The following is a 19,862-nucleotide window of genomic DNA, read 5'->3' on the forward strand; positions in this document are numbered from 1 at the left end:
CACATCAACTGTAAAATAATAGAAGTATCTAACTTTTCATATAAAGTTCTCATGCATACCTTATGATTCCTTCCTGGAAATTTATCTGGAATCCCAAATTTTCCTTTGCCTTATCCTTACATGCCTTTTTATGAAACTATTAGTAAATACAGAACATTGATAATTATTTCAGTTCCTCTGAAGTGAAAGTAATGTAAAAATTTAAAATAAAATGGGGAAGCACTGACACTTGAACGCACGATGCTCACATTAGCATTCTGCACTCTCTCTGCCCTGTCAACTACTGCCTGGAAAATATGCTACTACAGATATAAAGGGTTCATGTCTCCCATCACCCATGGCCCATTCGATGGCCCATCGAACATAGGCCGGTGTGAGGTGGAGGTTACACCATTAAGTTAAGTAACGGTTTAGACTTTGTACACATGTACTGTTTGTGTTTCCCTTTTTTTCGTTTATAAATGTTAGCTACTGTGTTCTTTTAATCATTGACAAAGGTCTTCTTAGGCACTTGTGGGTTTTATTGTTCTGAAGAAGGTGTAGTTATCTACGCCGAAACCTAGGTTAACACTACGTGCTTTTTCGCAATCGAGGCAGGTTTCTAGTTTTTAATATATTAACCAATGATTGCTGACACGCTGCGATGGTGAAGGTTCTTAAACTTTGAATACCACTGCTGAACCATTCCTGTTATTCATTCTGGAAATGAAGTTCTCTCTTAGTACACATCTTGTCTTATCAATTCTTCCTGATACTAACACCACCAATTTGCTCAAGTCTTTAGATCAGCTGATGGCACAAGAGCAACAACAAATAAGACTGTGAGAGGCAGCCAAACAAAAATGACACAGGTGAAAAACAGGAAGGAAACTGTTTATTATTTTGAAAGTAATTGCCATAACTTTTAATAAATTAATCCCACTTTGAGAAAAAATGGTCAATGCCTTCACAAAAAAATATTTTTGGTTGCCTATGGAACAATGATTGTACCTATGTGTTCACCTCTTTGTCTGAAGCAAGTCGGTGGCCAAAAACTTCTTTCTTAGGAACTCCAAAAATATGAAAATTGCGTGGGAAGATACTAACTGTACAGAAGAAGTGTAACGGTTCCCTAGCAAAATTTCTGAGCATAATTGAAACAACCTTGGCATAAACAGCTTACTTACTATCAATCCTGTTTTCATTTGACTGCTCCTTATAAACCAAGCTGCCATCAATATTACAGCATTATACCAGCATGGTATCTTTTTGTTCCCTGTAGTGAGACTTCCAACCCTGCCTGTTATTCTGATGCTGATCGTGACTACATACTGCCGTTCCAAGTGAAAGTTTTGTAGTATAGCACATAGAGCCCCTCCAGCTGATCATGTGTCTTGGCTGAGTTCCAATGGATTGTATCAAGATGATGTGCCAAAATTAATTATGACTTCGCTTTTCCACTGTCATGAACCTCAATTTTGTAATCTCATCCAAGATTGTTTTCTTTAACTGAAACTATTCCCACCACATTATTTTTGTGTTGGTCTTATGATTTGTTTACGTTTTTGACTGCTTCAAACAACAGTTTTCTTAATTGTGCTTATTTGTCCATTTTATGCTTTATTATCATGAGTTTAACTGAACTTCATTATCTTGCTGCTCTGATCACATAAATTTGGATCACTCAAAGGGTTTATTTTACGTGAGTTCTTATTTGTTTATAAAGCACATTAATACAATGTGAAGTGTCACGTTTCAGAGTTGTATAGCTTTATACTTTTGTTAGTTAAATCTATTAGCTCTCATAGATCACTGTGGCTGATGTCCAGAAAAATCAGATAGTTGACTTGGTGCCTTCTGCAAATTAATATCTTTTCAGGTTTCCAACTTTTCTTTGGTCAGTTAAACAGTTACAATGTTACTTAGATAATGTGGATGGTGGTGCTAACAAACTGAAAATAAATATTATCTATGACACTTCAGTCCTCCCTGATTACTGTTAAAGCAAACTGATGTGTTTCAAAAGTCTGTTCTGTGATTTTGATCTGCCTTACTGTCAGGCCGGCAACAAACTGGTGCCACCATGTTGGTTAGCCAGTGACTGTTAGGACACTGGAAAATGCGAGCCCACATCATCTTAAAAAAAACCAGCTGCAGTCTGACAACGAAACCTTTCAATGTCACATACTGCCCAACCCCACTTCCTTCTTTGAGTCCTCTATCTTCTGACTGGTTTAATGCAGCCCACCTCAAACTTCTGTCCTGTGCTGTCCTTTTCATCTCAAGAGTAGCACTTGCAACAAACGTCCTCAGTTATCTGCTGGACGTATTCCAATCTCTGTATTCCTCTATAGTTTTTATTCTCTACAGCTCCCTCTAGTATCATGAAAGTTATTCCCCGATTTCTTAATGGATGTCCTATCATCCTGCTTCTTGTTCTTGTCAGTGTTTTCAATTTCTTTCTTTCCTCCCTCATCCTGTGGGGAACCTCCTCATTTCTTACCTTATCAGCCCATCTAATTTTCAACATTCTTCTGTAGCACCACAGCTCAAATGCTTTGATTCTCTTCAGTCCACATTTCACTACTTCACAATCTTGTGCCTCAGAAACTTCCTCCTCAAATTAAAGCCTATGTTTGATACTGGTAGACTTCTCTTGGCCAGGACTTCCCTTTTGGCTATTGTCAGTCTGCTTTTTATGTCCTCCTTGCTCTGTCCATCACGGGTTTTTTGCTGCTTAAGTAGCAGAAATCCTTAACTTCATTACTTCATAAACAGCAATTCTGATGTTAAGTTTCTCACTGTTCTGATTTCTACTATTTCTCATTACTTTTGTATTTCTTCAATTTACTCTCAATCCATATTCTGTACTCATTAGACTGTTCATTCCATTCAGCCAGTTGAATAACTGTTATTCACTTTCAGTAAGGATAGAAATGTTATCAGCAGATTTTATCACTGAGATCCTTTTATCTTGAATTTTACTCTCACTCTTGAACCTTTTAGTTCTGTCATTGCTTCTTCAATGTATAGATTCAACACTAGGTGAAAAACTACACACTTCATTCTTGGTCTTCCAATCTTACCGTTCCCTCTTGGTTCTTGTACATACTGTATATTACCCATCGTTTCCTATAGCTGACCTCTATTTTTCGCAGAATTTCAAACATCTTGCACTATTTTAATTTGTCAAAAGATTTCCCAGGTCAACAAATCCTATGAATGTGTCCTTTTTTTCCCCCACTCTTGCTTCCATTACCTACGACGAAAGCCAAAATGATGATCATCTAACAGATCCTCAATTTTCTTGTCCATACTTCTGTATATCATTCTTGTCAACAACTTAGATACATAAGATGTTAAGCTGATTGTGAGATAATTGTCACTTTTGTCAGCTCTTGCTATCTTAGGAATTGTGTGGATGACATTTTTTCATTTTTTTGTAAGTCAGATGGTATATTGCCAGACTTTTACAATCTACACACCAATATGAATAGTCATTTTGTTGCCACTTCCCACAGTGATTTTAGAAATTTTGATTGAATTCCCTTATACCTCATTCGATCAAGGATTCCAAAAGCTATTTTAAATTCTGATTCTTATACTGGACCCCTATCTCTTCTATATCAACTAGTGTTTCTTCTTCTATCACATCATCAGACAAATCTTCCTCCTCATAAAGGCCTTCAATGTACTTTTTACACCTATCCACCCTCTCCTCTGCATTTAACAGTGGAATTCCCATTGCACTCTTAATGTTACTATCCTTCTTTTAATTTCATCGAAGGTTGTTTTGACTATTCTGTATGCACATTCAGTCCTCCTGGCAATCATTACTTTTTCAATTTCTTCACTTTTTCATAAAGCTGTTTCACGTTAGCTTCCCTGAACTTCTTGTTTATTTCATACCCAAGAGACCTGTATATTTGTATTCCAGAATTTCTCTGTGCATTTTTGTACTTCTTTCATTGATCAACTGGAGCATTTCTTCTGTTACCATGGTCTTGTAATAGTCGTCTTGCTTATGCCTCTATATATTTTTCCAGCTTCTGTGATGATCCTTTTCAGAGATATCAATTCCTCTTCAACTGAAATGCCTACTGAGATATTCATTATCACAATATCTATAGCCTCAGAGAACTTCAAGTGTATCTCTTCATTCCTCCCATTTCTTTGTACAATGATTCCCCTTGACTATTCTCTCAAGCTTCAGCTTACTTTTCATTAATACTAAATTGTGATCTGAGTATATATCTGCTTCTGCGTACACATCGTAATCCAATATACAATTTCAGAAACTCTGCCTGACTACTATGTAACCTAACTGAAATCTTCCCTTATCTCCCAACCTTTTCCAAGTATATCTCCTCTTCTTGTGATTTTTTAACATGATATTTACTACTGCTATCTGAAATTTACTGCAGAACTCAATTAGTCTTTTTCCTCTCTCATTCCTACTACCAAGCCAATATTCTCAAATAACCTTTTCTTCTATTCCTATTCCAGTACATATATCCCACTTGGTCTGTTACCACTTCTAATAATGCTCACTAATTCACTTTCTTTATCAGTCTTAAAAATTGACCTGTAAACATGTTGTGATTATTTTTACATTGTGTTCTAATCATTGTTATCCAACTGTTTCAGTTGCTTGTGCTCCTTAAAACTGTCTCTGAAACCATCTTCATCTACATTTATGCCACCACCGTCACAGTCTTGTGTTGAACACTGTAGTCACCACATAGTGATGTTACAATTAAACCCATATTTCAAGAGCTGACTTGTTAAATGAAATTAATATATTTTTAACCCTAGACGTAATGCCGCACTGAGGTTGTCAGTTATTTCATGGAAGGGGAGGAGATGTACAAGGTGCCCCAGGTCCCAAACACAAGAATTTTTTTTATTATTTGGGTTTTACAAAGAGGCCACCTTGACTGATACGGCAATAGTCAACCAATTCATGCTGGAATAGACTGAATTGTCATCAGGAAAGTCTCCCTGCCAATCAAATCATGCTGCAAGACCACAGACTGTGGGACTGAGGGACTCTAGGAGTCGCAGTTTAAAAACTTATTGCTCTTCTATTCCAAGTCGCTGCCACAGCAGACACTAAATAACTTTGTCTTCTACACATCTGCATTTCTCTTCTGTTTCAAGTTGGGTCTGCAGCTACTGGAGCTACATTCTCTCACCTCCCTGGCAATCCTTACCATTTTCAATACATCCATTGTGGATTACGAGATAAGAAAGAAATGCCACAATACGTTTGTCTTCCATTTCCTGGCAAAGTGTCATATAAATTTCCAAATCTTTTCAGACCACACTGACAAACTACAAAATATAATTGTTCACAATAATTAAGCCACTGGAGATCGGCATAAAAATTCTGGCATATACAATCTCACATGCTACAGCATTTGCTTCTACATAGGTCACACTGAGAGAAATTTTGCAACCCGCTACAAAGAACGTATGTATGCCCTTCAACTCAAAAACTTGAATAAGTCCAGTTTTGCATCGCATATTGGTCATGATGAATACACTGTTGGTGATTATCAAAGAGAATCTTTCTGTGCTACACATCACTGAGACAAGATTACAGATGGACCTCTTTGAACAATTACAGATTTACATCCACAAACTAAAATCATCCCAAAAAATCCTAAATGAACAAACCGAATCAACACAAAAACATTTCTTCAAGCCAGGACATCCCAGCACCAACACAACAAAAATGATAACAACAACATACATTCATATTCCTACAAAAAATTTTGTTCTGCTTGCCATGTAACAACTGTGCCATTCTGTAACTTACAAAAAGTTTTTCCATTAAGAAGTAAAATTCCACTCTCTCTGTTTACCTTTTGTTTATCTGTTAACCCATATTAACATTCTGTTGCCAATACAAAAACACACTTGCAGCTAGCAAAATTTACTAAAATATATCTGTACTGTACTGTAAAACAATGTATCTCTTGCCAAAGATCATGATGTAGTAAAGTGTAATATCTATCATATACATATTCTTTGAAAAACATCCAGTGTTTACTTTCGGTGAATCAGTGTAAAACCAAGTGCAGCTAAATATTGTGTATATTTGTGTACATATCTTAATAATGTACATTATAGGAAGAGATCTGATACGAATACCAGAAGGCAGTGCACTGCAAGTACCAAAAACGTAAAAATCTTTCAGATTCGTAAATATTTTGTCCCAGATTACTAAATATCCATCATTTCCGCCAGCAGCATCAGCACGGCATCTAGCTACACTTGGTCCACAACATAATGTTCTTGTAACACTTCCATCTGATGATGAGCCTGCAGTGGCTCGAAAACATGTTCGTGGTTGAATAAATTGTTAAAAAAAACATTGGCTGGATATTTATTATCAGATAAATCGCCAATCGTTACTATAAAATACCCATGAGAAAATAAAATGATATATTTCCTTTTTTCTAATAATGAATGCTCTATATTATTTACAAGCTCTCATCTGTTTCCAGCCCTGACTATTTCCCCGCACAGTAGATTTTTTTTTACACCTGCACAAAATATTTTAAAAAACTGACTACAGGAGTGAAGTTTTGAGTGATGCTTTAAAAACAGTTCAATTTCTGAAAAACTTTATTCAGCTGTAGAATGGATATTAGATTTTACAGTGTGAGAGTAACTATTTCTGAGTACATTATGTGTTAGCGTCCGCAGACGAAAACATAAATGTACTGGAGGACCATGAATTGAAGAGAATTGTACAATGGTCCGAATCCATTCATACTGTAATGAAACATGAGAGCTGAGATAATCACTTACTATTCATAGGTAAGGTAACCAACAAAATATACATCTTTGCCATTTACATGGTATGTGCGTCCAAGAGCTAAGGACAGTCGCCTGAGCAACAGCCCATTCACCACTGCTAAATCTCTCCCTCGCCACGGTGAGTGTACCGTTAGGTGCCCTTGGAGGGGTGACCCACTGACCACTGTCCCTCATGTACAAATACCTTCAGAGAGGGCAGCACTGTCCAGAGACTCAATCAAATGTAACAACCGAACATACCAGCAGCTAAAGAAACATTAATTTCTTTCCAGCATAATACAAGTAACACAAGTCCTGCCACATCATAGAAAATAACACAAGTAAATACACACAAATTTGCATCCTTCAATCAGGTATTCTGTCCATAGAGTCTGTAACTGGTACCTGGAAATCACAATCACATAAACAAATACACATTTAAACATAAAAAATGATGAAATACACTGAGTCTGTTGCAAGGTATACACAAGACAAATGGAGAAACACACACAAATAAAAAACACGAATACACTGTTCAATTTTCTATCACGCCACTCGGTAAAGGACATAGCTTGCAGATTGGTCTCTTGAAAACCCCTTGCAGCGTGTGAATAATGGCCACTCGCACCATTCCATCGCTCCCAGGGTGTACACCTTCAATGACGGAAAACTTCCAACATAAGGGTGGCAGGTTATCTTCTCTTACTATGACAATGCACCAAGTTGTTCAGTCTGACTAGGGATCATCCACTTGGCCCGCTGCTGCAGATGATGCAGGTAGTCAGATGACTAGCACCGCCGAAAGCCTTGCTGCAGTAGTTCTTACCTTGTGAGCAAGCTCAGGTTGGCTGTACCTAGATCTGGCTGAGGGATCAGGAAATGACCTTGGGTGAGGGCTTGGAGATCAGTAGGATCGCAAGACAGTGATGTGAGAGAACAAGAGTTCAAGCAAGCCTCATTCTGGAAAGTCAGGGTTGTCAACTCTTTGAAAGTGGTGACGCAGGAGGAATGAAGTGCCAGTCAATGTCTTCTTCGCGCATAAAGCTTTTCACCTGTGTCTGCTGATAATGACTGCTCAAAGCAGTTTGTAACTCATGAAGTTTCCAACTAGCTCCAACAAAGTTTCTCCAATTGTTGCTGCACGGGTTTTGGCACCTACTCCGCCATGAAACAAATCTTCTGAGGACTGACAGGAATGCTTCAGTTGTCATCTTGCCAACTCTCTCCAAATGCACTGCTCATGTAGCCAAACACACAAACAGGGCAACATAGCACTTTTCTTTTAATTTGGATCTCCGTGAGCCTGTTTCCACGTAGAACGGTCCTGTGTAATCAATCCCACAACTGAAGGAAGGCCTCACAGCTTGTAGCACTTGGACGTGGCAGGTATCCCATGAGGTGCTGTGCAGCATTCGCCTTTAATTGCTGAGAAGTCAAGCACTGATGCAGAAAATGCTGGATTGCATTTCGTCCATTAGGTATCCAGTATTGCCTTCTGAGAGATGAAAGCAACAGTTGACACCCAGCGTGAGAAAGATGATGATGTTTATTTTCCACTATTAGTCGTGCGAGGTGATGGTTAGGTGGCAGTACGAGTTGATGCTTCTCCTCTTATGATATTCTCTATCGTATCATTTTGTAGCCTGCCTGCAACCCGTAGCAGTCTCATGTCATCGAGTATAGGATGCAGTGATTTGAGATTGCTGTTTTTATCCACTAGCTTTATGGTCTTCAACTGGTAGATTTTCGCTGTGTATGTATCGTCTTGTGCTATCCTGACACACTGTAGCAAAATGTCCTGCAGTTCACTGTGAGACCATTCACCAGTTGCTCTCATTTCCTTTGCAGTCTTTCAGTTATTAATGAATCTAAGACAGTATGCCATTATCTGCTGTAACTGTGACAACTTTGAGAATCGACAGATGATACCATCGTGAATTGCTCTGCTGATGTGACAAAGGACTTTAGCCCTTTCTTCTGGCAGCTTCTGGGCTGCAGAATCACTAGAAGTGTTTATCACAGGCCATGAAGTGATGTCTTCCTTAGCCCAAGCTGTTCCTTCACATCACAGGCTGTTTTCTTGCAGGTCTGCAGGAGACACTCCTCATGAAGCTGGGTTTTCCATTGTAGATACTTGGTTCCACACTGCAGCTGCTGTATTTTCCTGTATCTCAGTGACACAGTTCCCCACAAATGTCCTCCAACGCATGGGTGGAGATGCGAACCATGTCAGTACAATGGATGAGTCAGTCCACAAGTAAGTTCATTCTATGTCTACACCCAGCGAGCGAACTACATGCTGTAGTAGTTGCAACAGCAAGAGAGCACCACAGAGTTCCTGGCGAGGTAAGGACAACTTTTTCAATTGAGACACTCATGTTTTGGAGCTTAATAATTTTAAACATGTGATTCCATGATGATTAGTAGATCATACACCTATACAACAGCCATAGGCCTTCTCTGAAGCATGGCAGAAACCGTGCAGTTGAATGCTGACAAGTTTCCCTTCTGTAATGACTCTATGATCAACATGAATATTATCTATCATACGAAGATCTCTGTGTAGTGTCTGCCACATGAAATTCAACTCTTGACGCAAAGGCTCATCCCATGTTAACTGAAGCTGCCACAGGTGTTGCAAAAAGATTCTGAATGTGATAACAATGGGACTGATAAATCCCAGAGGATCAAAAATGGATGATGTGGTAGTCAGTACAATGCATTTTGTGAAGCTGTAGACCTTACGTGCCGGCTTGACAGTATTCACAACAAGGAACTGATCAGCAGCTGAATGCCAGAGTAAACCTGAACTTTTAATATCCTCATCATTATCAAGCCGTAAGGGTACTTGTGTCACTTAACTATGAGGGGATATTTTCGAAGAATTCCACACTGTTACTAGACCACTTCCGTAATAAGAAACCACCTTCCTTCAAAAGTTTTGAGAAGTCTTGCTGGACTTTAATTGAAACCTCTACTGTATCGCAACCTGAGATACAATCATCCCCACAGAAGTCGTTAGCAAGAATGTTTGCTGCCTTGTTACATCTGCCCTCTTCATGAGCTAATTGTAACAGTCATCGTACTGCAAGAAAAGGTGCACAGGCCATTCCCCATGTGACTGTCTTTAACTGGTATTCCTGCAGTAGTGCAGATCTGTCACTCTTCCACAGTATTAATTGGTAGGCACGATCTTCACCTGCTACCAGAACATGTCGATACATCTTCTCTCTGTCAGCTGTGAAGGCAATGCAATGCATGCGGAAGTGTAATATTATGAAGCACAAATCCTGTTGCATTATTGGTATGACCATCAACAAACTGTTTAGTGACAAATTGGAGCTCGTTTTGGCCGAACAATCAAAAACTATTCGTGTTTTGGTAGCCAAGCTGGCTTCCTTAAAAACTGCATAGTGTGGCATGTAGTATGAAATGGCAGCACATGTAGCTACTGGCTCCATATGTCCTAAGTCTTCATATTCCCTCATAAACAGTTTGCATCTTTCTTTAAGCTACGGTTGTCTCGCCAATTTCTGTTCAATCTGACAGAAGCGTTTTGCTGCAGTGTTTCCATTCAATCTGAGAGAAACATTTTGCTGCAGTGTTGAAAGATTTGCCTAATTTATCTAGCTCTTTGTGAAATGGAAGATGGACAACAAATCTGCCTGTGGAATCTTTCATTGTGTGTTGCACAGAGCGTGCTTCACATTGTTCCTCTTCTTTTGTCGTTACATCATGATTCAACTCTTCTATCACTCAGAATTTCTTCCAGAGTGTTTGAACATCAGTGTTCATTTCTACAAAGCACGATACAACCAGCTCCCATGACGAAATGTTGCGCTCTACCGTTTGATACTGACCAGATATGACCCAACCTAGTTCTGTCTCTTGAAACACAGGATGATCAGTTCCTATGGAGATAGTCCTTGATTTGTGAATGTGAAGACAAAATTCTGTTCCCAGCAACACATCAATCTTTCCAGGTGACCAAAACTCTAGATCAGCGAGTTGTACATTTGACAAGTGCCACGTACTGGGATCAATTACTTGTTCAGGCAAGGTGTCAGTTACCTTTGGCAAAACTAAGCATTCAATGGAAGACATAAAGTTGCTTACGCAGGAGCACACTAGTATAGACACACGGTGTTTTGTTTCTGAGTGGGTTGCACCTATTCCTTGAATCGGTACTCTGTTGTGTCACCTTTAAAGTGTGAGGCGTTGTGCACATGCTTCCGATATGAAGCATGACTGTGACCCAGAATCTAATAAAGCATGACAAGTCTGCCATTTCCCACTGATATCCTGCAACCTTATTCTCGCTGTTGCAAGGAGTATTCTTTTTCCTGGACTGATCTTCAGTGAACAACAGCTCGATGTAGTTGATGGATGTCTGACATTGTGTGTGTGTTGCATGTCACCTGTACACTCCTTCCTTGGTGCATCTTGTGTCCATTGTGTTTCTGTATGTAATAACGTGCGGTGTTGTTTACCACAGGTATGACAGGTAATGGAGTTGCATTGAGAAGCCCTGTGATCATTCTTCCGACAGTTGTAGCACAAGTTGTGCATCACAACATAATTGCGTTCACAACACATGGCTTGAATTTGCTGCACTTGTGTAGCGCATGAGGCTGGTAGCACATGACACATGCAGTATTTGTAGCAACGTATGTCTGTTTCAAATGCCCAAACTGCTTGGTGTAGGGTGCATTCTGATGTTTATTAACAGTTGGGCCATGACGTTGTGCTGCTATATTCTTGGCTATTTCTACAGATTTACATATATTCTCAAGAAAGGCACAAGCTTCTTTAAATGTTGGAAAGCTACTCGAACTCAGGCTGGCTTCAAATTCTGTTCTTATAGAATGTTCAACCCTTTCTATAAGGAGCTGTGATGTAATTACGTCTTGCAAAGATACATCTAGCTGTAATGCCATCAGCGCATGCACATTGCTTAAAGCTTCATTTCGTAGTGCACGAAGTTCACTTGAACATGGCTTTGTCATTGCCGGTGGTAGCGTTAGCAGTTTCCTTAAGTGTGCTCATGCAATCAGTCGAGGATTATTGTATCATTTACAGACCAAATCAAAGGCCACCTTAAAGTTAGTAATATTCACAAGGATATGGGCAATTACATTGTGTGTTTCACCTGTTAATGTATCCAGTAAATGATTGTACTCTGCAGGCTGAGCCTCCGTTTTGTTCTGTAGACACTCATCGCTGCCATTCCGCCAATGGATGGCTGTCGCTGCATGTTACTTTGTCAAATCCATCACAATATGGCCCGAAGGACCAAAATGTTAGTGTCCACAGATGAAAACGTAAATTTACCGGAGGACCATGAATTGAAGAGAAATGTATAATGGTTCGAATCCATTCAGATTGTAATAAAACACGAGAATTGAGATAATCACTTATTATTCATAGTTAAGTTAACAATCAAAACACACATCATTGCCGTTTACATGGCACCCACGGCCACAAGCTAAGGAAACCCGTCCGACTGACAGCCCATTCACCATTGCCAAATATCGCCAAAGCGAGTGTACTGTTAGGTGCCCTCAGAGGGGTGGCCCACTGACCACTGTCCCTCATATACAAATACCTCCAGAGGGGGCAGCACTGTCCAGAGACTCAGTCAAATGTAACAACAGAACATTATTCTTTTCTAACCCTTTAAATTATTGTGTATGATTATTTATATATTAATATTTCTTATTAGGTCCATTGGATAATGGGTAGTTTACTTACTTTATTCTGATTCTGAAGATGTCATAATTTTTTAAGAATTCCAGTTACTGCAGAAATTTCTGTATACTCAAAGGTTGAACTTCCCATGAGCCCCTTTACTCTTTATAACGCACTGAACAAGTTCTGTAACCTCGGATTTGGCATGTTACTGTTTACACATGGTATCTGTTCAGATTGACTCAACTCATTAACTGTCCTGGCAAGTAAGATGGTAAGGAGCTCTGGTTGCCCCCTACCACTCAAACTACCAAGAATTTGTATGTGACTCAGATTCAAACTAATAGTGGTCAATCAAAGCAGTACCCCGCTACGTGTACAAGCCTAATACAGTTGGTCTGTAATACATTTCGCAGAAACCTTCTACAAAATGTACAGTTTTTCTCTGTTCCATACCAACTGTTTTTCCAACAATGTTCAAGTTTTGTTTATCTTTGCCTGGAGAGAGAGGGGAAAAACAGTCACCCTTTCAGGTTTCATGAAAAACTTGTACCTAAAAACTTGTCCCTAAATAACAAGTGAGATAGGTGCGAAAAGCTTTAGCTCAAAATTAATGAGAGACAAAAAACAAACTGCTCACCTGAGGTGGTGGTTGTCCTGTTAACTTCCTCCTGGTGGATGAGACATCATCATCTGGAGAATGCTGTTCATATATCTGTGACGTTAATGTACTGGTTGGTGAACTGCCTGTCTGTGTAGATGGTAAAAGTGTAGTTTCCTGATCAATATTGACCACACCACTTGTCTCTTGTTCCTAAAGGAGATAAGACAATTACTACAGAAGCTATTATCAGAACAGTTAGGGCAGAATGACTATGTGGTTTCTTCAAACTCTCATACTGCTGACATTTTCAAGTAAAGCACCCTAGCTGAAATCAAAAATACAAAAACTCTTCCTGGTATGAGACATATGCACAGGAAGGAATACTACTTCAAACTAAGCTCAGAAGCAACAGAATGTAAAGGCAGAACATTGAGATGAATTAAGAAACTGCACTGAAATTGACATGACAGAAAAGGAAAGAGAAGGAGAACAACAGCCAAAGCAACACAAGAGCGTATATGATATCTAATTAAACTGAAACATCAAACAGATGTACTAGCAAGCAGGCACATAAATTTGGTCTCAAAACAACTACACATTAGTGGATCATCATAACATCAATGACACCAGCCTTTCTGGCCTAATTATACAATACAGACCTTACCAATTTTATGGGTGGAAGATTATTACTTTATGGGGATGGGAAAAACAGTGAGGAGGGTATTCGTCATTTCAGTGACAATGCAAAGTGTTTGCAGCCGTGGCACAGGAAGTTGTTAGCAGCTCTCGTGTGAGATGGTAATGGGCAATAAGTGCAGTGCTCCTTTGCATTTGATTAGTGGGGCTCACTGGAGTGTTAGGTATATGAGAGATAAAGCACAATAGATGTATTTGTAGATCACCTGTCTGTGGAGGTATAGGCAAGGCCTTTAGCACAGTGAGTAAGGAGTTATTCATTTTGATGATCTGCCATTCTCAGGCCACCCAAGAAAACAGTCACATCATTTACCAACTCCACATATCTCTCTCTCTCTCTCTCTCTCTCTCTCTCTCTCTCTCTCTCTCTCTCTCTCTCTCTCTTTACGTGCCAGTTATTCATTTAAATGATTGGATGAACGATCCCTGACAAACTGTGGCCAAGGGCAAGGTTGATTATCAAATGGCGCAGCATGTGCAGAGCACAGCATGGTTGATTTTAATGGCTCCTTCACAACCTGTCACAGCTGGACCCCCCTCCAAACATTAGCTTCTCTGTATTGCACTGGTAGGTACTCTCTTAGCATTTCCTTTTGTTCCACAATCATCTTGGCCTCAAGGTATGTTAGTCCTGTTCTTCACTATTGTCTGCTCTTGTTTGCATCCCTTTCCATCCCCCCACCACAAACTTTCTACCCCTCAACAATGCACTCTGGCCACCTCACTTTATTTACATTCATAAGTCTATCTACTTATTCTCTCTACTGTGTCATTCTCCCTCTATTCAGTCCTCACCTTCCCACATTTACACATTCTGCAACACTATACAATGTGACTGTCTTCCCCTACATTGGATCAATCTCAGTTGGGCAACATTCCTGTTCCCTTCCCTTGTTGTTCAACCCTCTCCTAGACTGTGCCTCCTCTTCTCCTTTGCCAGTCTCTTCTCCTTCCTTTTTTGTCTCTAATGCACAACCCTACACACAACCAAACGGCAGGGTCACAACAACATAGCGGTTTATCTGTGGTGTGGTGTAAAGAGGAGGGAAAATTTTGGAAGATTAGCTATAATTTCCTATCTACTGCTTAATGACTCCAATATATATTGTTTATTTGCTCAATTTGGTCTTCAGAAAGTTACAAAGCAACACTTATAAACACGCGCTTTGTGTATCAATATTATCAACAACTTCTATCGCTGTAATGTTTCCAGAGCAAAAATTATTCTGTAACAGTGCTGTCTTCTGTGGTAACAGATTTATATGGACGAAATATACTGTGGTGATCAAATTATGAAGTGAATGTCAAAAAGAGATTTTGATGATTCTAATGGACACAGTTCAATAAACCTACTTCTATCCTTACATGAATATAATTCTTAAAAAATGAAAAGAGACTCTACGTTACATCCATCACAGAAATGGTAACTCAATTACATTAGTGGAAAGTTCTATTGGATAGACAAAAAATTCTGCTCACAAAGTGGCAGCAGGAAGAAACACACACAAAAGTTATGGAATCACGAAAGTTTTCGGAGCCAGTGGCTTCTTCTAGCAAAAGGATTGAAAGGAAAGAAAGAGGGATGAAGGAAAAGGGTTGATGAGTTTTAGGAAATGGAGCATTGGAGACTTACAAGATGGAATGAGATAAAGACTGACTGTTGGGGACTGCACTGGGCAAGATTTAAAAACCTGAGGGCTTATAGGTAGAAATACGATAATCTGAAAGATAGAGATCACTGACAAAACATGATGCAAAAGTTAAGAGTGGAAAGTTATTGTGCAAAAGTTGAAAGTGGATAGCTAAGTGCATTATTCATGGTGGACAGGTGAGGGGAAACAGATAGATGAGGCAACTTCTTGGGTCCTCACATTCAATCCTGGTACAGTTGATCCCTCCAATAAACAACGTAGCAGTACACCTCTTGTCATTCAGTACTGTCCCGGTCTGGAATGTGTTAATCAGCTACCACAACATGGCTATGACTTCCTAAAAAGATGTCCTGAAACAAGGTCCATTCTGTCTGACCTTTTTCTGTCACCCTCCTTATTTCTGCAATATCCATATCTGACCCTACGTTCCTTCTGCACCAATTTCCCTACTCTTTGGCTCCTACTCCTTGACAGTCCCCACTGTAAGACTTGGCCTATCCACCCTCCTACCACCACCTATAACAGCCCTGTAATTGGCAAAAAATATATTTTCAAAGCGAGAGCCACCCGTGGAACATCACTTCAGGTGCCAGCTGTTTTCTAAATACTGTTTGGTCTTCTACATTGCTATGAATACCACCAGCTTATCAGTCACAATGAATGGGAACAGATAGACTGCTTATACTGCAACACACAATGTCCTGTTGCAGCGCATGCTCTCTGGCATGACAGTCTTGATCTTGGTGCTTGTTTTATCAAACTTGCCATCTGGTTCCCTCACCCAAATACCAGTTTTCCACAACTCTACAAGTGGGAACTGCTGTTTTAACAGCTCATTGGATCACAACCACCCAACTGGCCTAAATTTATGTTAATTTCCTTGGTCTCAACATTTCTTTCTACAACTACTCCTTTTCTTCACTTCCATTTTCTGTACCTTTCGTTTTCTGACTTGTCTATCCCGCCCCCCCCCCCCCTCCCCCCACCCAAATCTGTCTACCATGTACAATGCACTAGGTTTTCTGATCTTACTAATCCCTGAACAATGTTTTGTTAGTAATCTCTATCTTTCTTATTACCTATCTTCCATCTTTAAGCTCTCAGGTTTTCAAATACAGTCTGGTGCAGTCCCCCAAGAGTTAGTCTTCCCTTCTCACCACGTTTGCCAATTACACCCTGACTTGCGATTCTGGATGACTTTTCTGTAACTCTCCCATTTCTTAAAGCTCACTAGTCCTTTTCTTTCATCCCTCTTCCTTTCCCTTCCACCCTCCTGTCACAAGAAGGAGCCACAGACCCCAACAGCTTGCACATTTCCTTAACTTTTATGTAGGTTTTCTCCTGCTGCAATTTGTCAAGTAGATTTTTTTATTGATTAGTCACAGAAGAACACAAGCCCTGAGTTGCTGAAAGGCACATAAACAAGTTTGAAAACTTCGCTAGCTTTCAAATTAGCAACAGCCCTTCTCAAACACACACACAAATTTGTGTAGATACATTGTACCACCTGATTACATTACACTGGCACCGTAGCTATGAAGCTTGATTGGGAAGAGGGGTTGTGTCCGGTGGAGTAGGCAAGGGGAGAAAGATGGTGAAGAGTGAGAGGGAGAATAGGGGAAAGGAGTGTGGCTTCAGCTGCCACAGGTTGTGGTCTTGTTTGTTTGTGTGTGTGTGTGTGTGTGTGTGTGTGTGTGTGTGTTCCGTTATGACAAAGGCCTTGTTGGCCAAAAGCCTGTTTTGTGACAGTCTTTTTGTTGTGCCTATCTGCGAGTCAGCATCTCTACTATATGGTGAGTAGCAACTATCCTTTTCATAATATTGTTACACTCCATCCTGGATTTTCCACTGTTTAATTCTTGTAGTATACAGATGAGGGTTTCCTAGCTATTGAGTGGTATATATTTTGCAATTCAATGAAAGTGATAATGTATGATTCTGCTCTATCTGTGATGGGCAATGAGGTTTTTGAGATTTAGAATTTGTTCTGGGCAAAATCTTTCTTCACTAAAACCCACTTTGTATTCACCAAGCTGATGGTCTAATTTGGGTTCTGCCCTGATTAGTAAGACTTTAGAACATATCTTGTATGTCATGTCTGGGAATGAGACCACTCTGTATTTGTTGGGATCTGTTTTGGACCCTTTCTTATGGAATGGGTGGATGAGGCCAGTCTTCTATTCATGTGGGATTTTTTCATTTATTTATCAAAATTTTTTTCAAAGATGTTTTGGAGTGAGTCGACAGCATTTTTGTTGACATTTTCCCATAGTTCAGCTGTGATTTGTTTTTCTCCTGAGGCCTTATGGTTTTTGAGATTTGGAAAAAATGATTGCAGTTTCTCAATCGTGGGTGGTTCAAAGTTATGGTTAGTTGTTAACGTCTTACAAGTCCAATTTTTCTATGGTTTCTTCACAGACCGAGAGGTTTCCGAAATATTCTGCCAATATTTTGCAATTATCCCTGTTGTTGTAGGCAATATTTCCACTTTTGTCTTGGAGTTGAATGGTCAGTTGACTGTATTATTATTATTATTATTATTGAAATGTTGGTAAATTATAGGTATTAATTTCATCACACATATGTTTCATTTGTTTTAATAGTACTTACATCAAAGTCATTTTGATATTCCATGTCAGGTACAGTTCTTGTAGAAGCTGGATCTATGATTGCTGCGTGATCTGAAAATGAATACATACGTAGGTGGTAAGTAATAACATTCTCTTATTTCTCAAAGGTTTGAATCACATATCACATAACCAACTGAAACTACAAACAAAAGTTTAAACTTCTACAAGGAAATACTTCCAAAATCCCTTAGACGTTACAAATACCTGTCTTAATACACATGGCATAGGAAGGAAACCCCCTGAATAGGTAAGCAACCATTGTACATTGGCTTAGCAAGAATATGTAAAAATTTCTTGATTGCAAATCAAGACAGTCACAAAAATCAAGTGACTAAATGTGTGTTTCAATCTGTCAGTCTTCTTCTTCATGCATGTATTTTCACCAGGGTGGTAATACAATAGAGACCTCTTAGCCCACATAGTCCAACAACTAAACTGTTCCTCTCTCTGGACAAATTATTTATGGTCTCCCACCTGGCTTAACGGTTTATACATTAGCACAATTTAGGTTTCATATTGTACGATGACACTTGCAAAACATGGGCTACTGTACCCCTGAATCCTTTGCAGTCCTTCCTGAACGCTGATATTTCATTTAACATAGAAATCATCAAACTTTCCTTCAAACTCTGTGGTATCATTCTTCAAATAAGTCATGAGATCACTGGAAGTAAAATATCTCCCTCTAGTAACAGAGAGTAAAACCTACTTCTTGCCATTGGAGCAGGGCCATTAATAATGCATGTGCGTACATAATAAAATCTAACATAAATGTTGTGAGGATTAAATGTATACAACTTATCAGCTAACCAACAATAGGCACCAAATGGAACTCCCTACAGATTAAAACTATGTGCCAGAATGAGACTTGAACTCAGGACATTTGCCTTTCACGGTCAAGTGCTCTACTGACTGAGCTACCCAAGCACAACTCATGACCCATCCTCACAGCTTTATTTCCACCAGTGCCTAATCTCCCAAACTTCACAGAAGTTTTCCTGCACAGGAGAACTTCCTGGCAGATTATAAATGTGTGCCAGACCAAGACTCAAACTTGGGACATTTGCCTGTCAGGGACAGAAGAACCACCATGAAGTTTGGAAGGCAGGATATAAGGTACTGGCAGAAGTAAAGCTGTGAGGATGGGTCCTAAGTTGTGCTTGGGTAGCTCAGTCAGTAGAGCACACTTGTCTGCTTGGAAGTTTCATATCAGCACACACTCTGCTGCATAGTGAAAATTTCATTCTGGAAACATCACCTGCTTTCACAGTAAATACAAATCATGTCGACTTCAGGGAAGTGTTCTACCTTGGCACTGTCCTACTAAAATGTGTCACATTGAGGTGTACACATGGACGAAAAAACAAAAAGATTCATGGAATTTTTCTACATTTGCCCGTTAAAAATACAATTTTTTCCTACGTGAAAACACACTATACCCTTTGTGAAAGTACTTTGTTCTGTGTTAATTGACAATATAATTTCTCTCGGAGCTGTAAAACTTACCAATCCTTTGAATGTGAAGGGTTTTATACACTGGCATAGAACTTTTCCACACTTTAAGGAGAAGGGCGGGAAGGGAGGGGGACTGAATTTCACCAAGTACCAGCACAACAGCTCTCGAAGCACTTAAATTGAGAATGTGATGGGCTTTTGTCAGGCAATCATAGCTCATGTCATGTAATCTTGCCAGCTAGTGACGGCAGATATTCAAAACAGTACACGTAATGCAGTCAGCCTATTGCAACATGACTGTTAAAGCAGTATGAAGACATAATATAGGAAAGGTTAATGGTTTAAACTGAG

At 39.5% G+C, this 19,862-nt stretch overlaps 1 protein-coding gene across 1 annotated transcript in view; it reads right to left on the reverse strand.

Moving 5' to 3' along the window:
• LOC124774996 overlaps positions 1 to 19,862 on the reverse strand; it is a 338,749-nt gene that overhangs the window by 173,345 nt on the left and 145,542 nt on the right. The window contains exons 8-9 of the mRNA XM_047249749.1: positions 18,037 to 18,107; positions 13,115 to 13,288 (exon numbers count right to left, since the gene is read on the reverse strand). Of these exons, the coding sequence (XP_047105705.1) occupies positions 13,115 to 13,288; positions 18,037 to 18,107 (245 nt within the window). The remainder of the gene's footprint in view (positions 1 to 13,114; positions 13,289 to 18,036; positions 18,108 to 19,862) is intronic.

Source organism: Schistocerca piceifrons, chromosome 2 (genome assembly GCF_021461385.2).
Source record: "Schistocerca piceifrons isolate TAMUIC-IGC-003096 chromosome 2, iqSchPice1.1, whole genome shotgun sequence".
NCBI lineage: Eukaryota > Metazoa > Arthropoda > Insecta > Orthoptera > Acrididae > Schistocerca > Schistocerca piceifrons.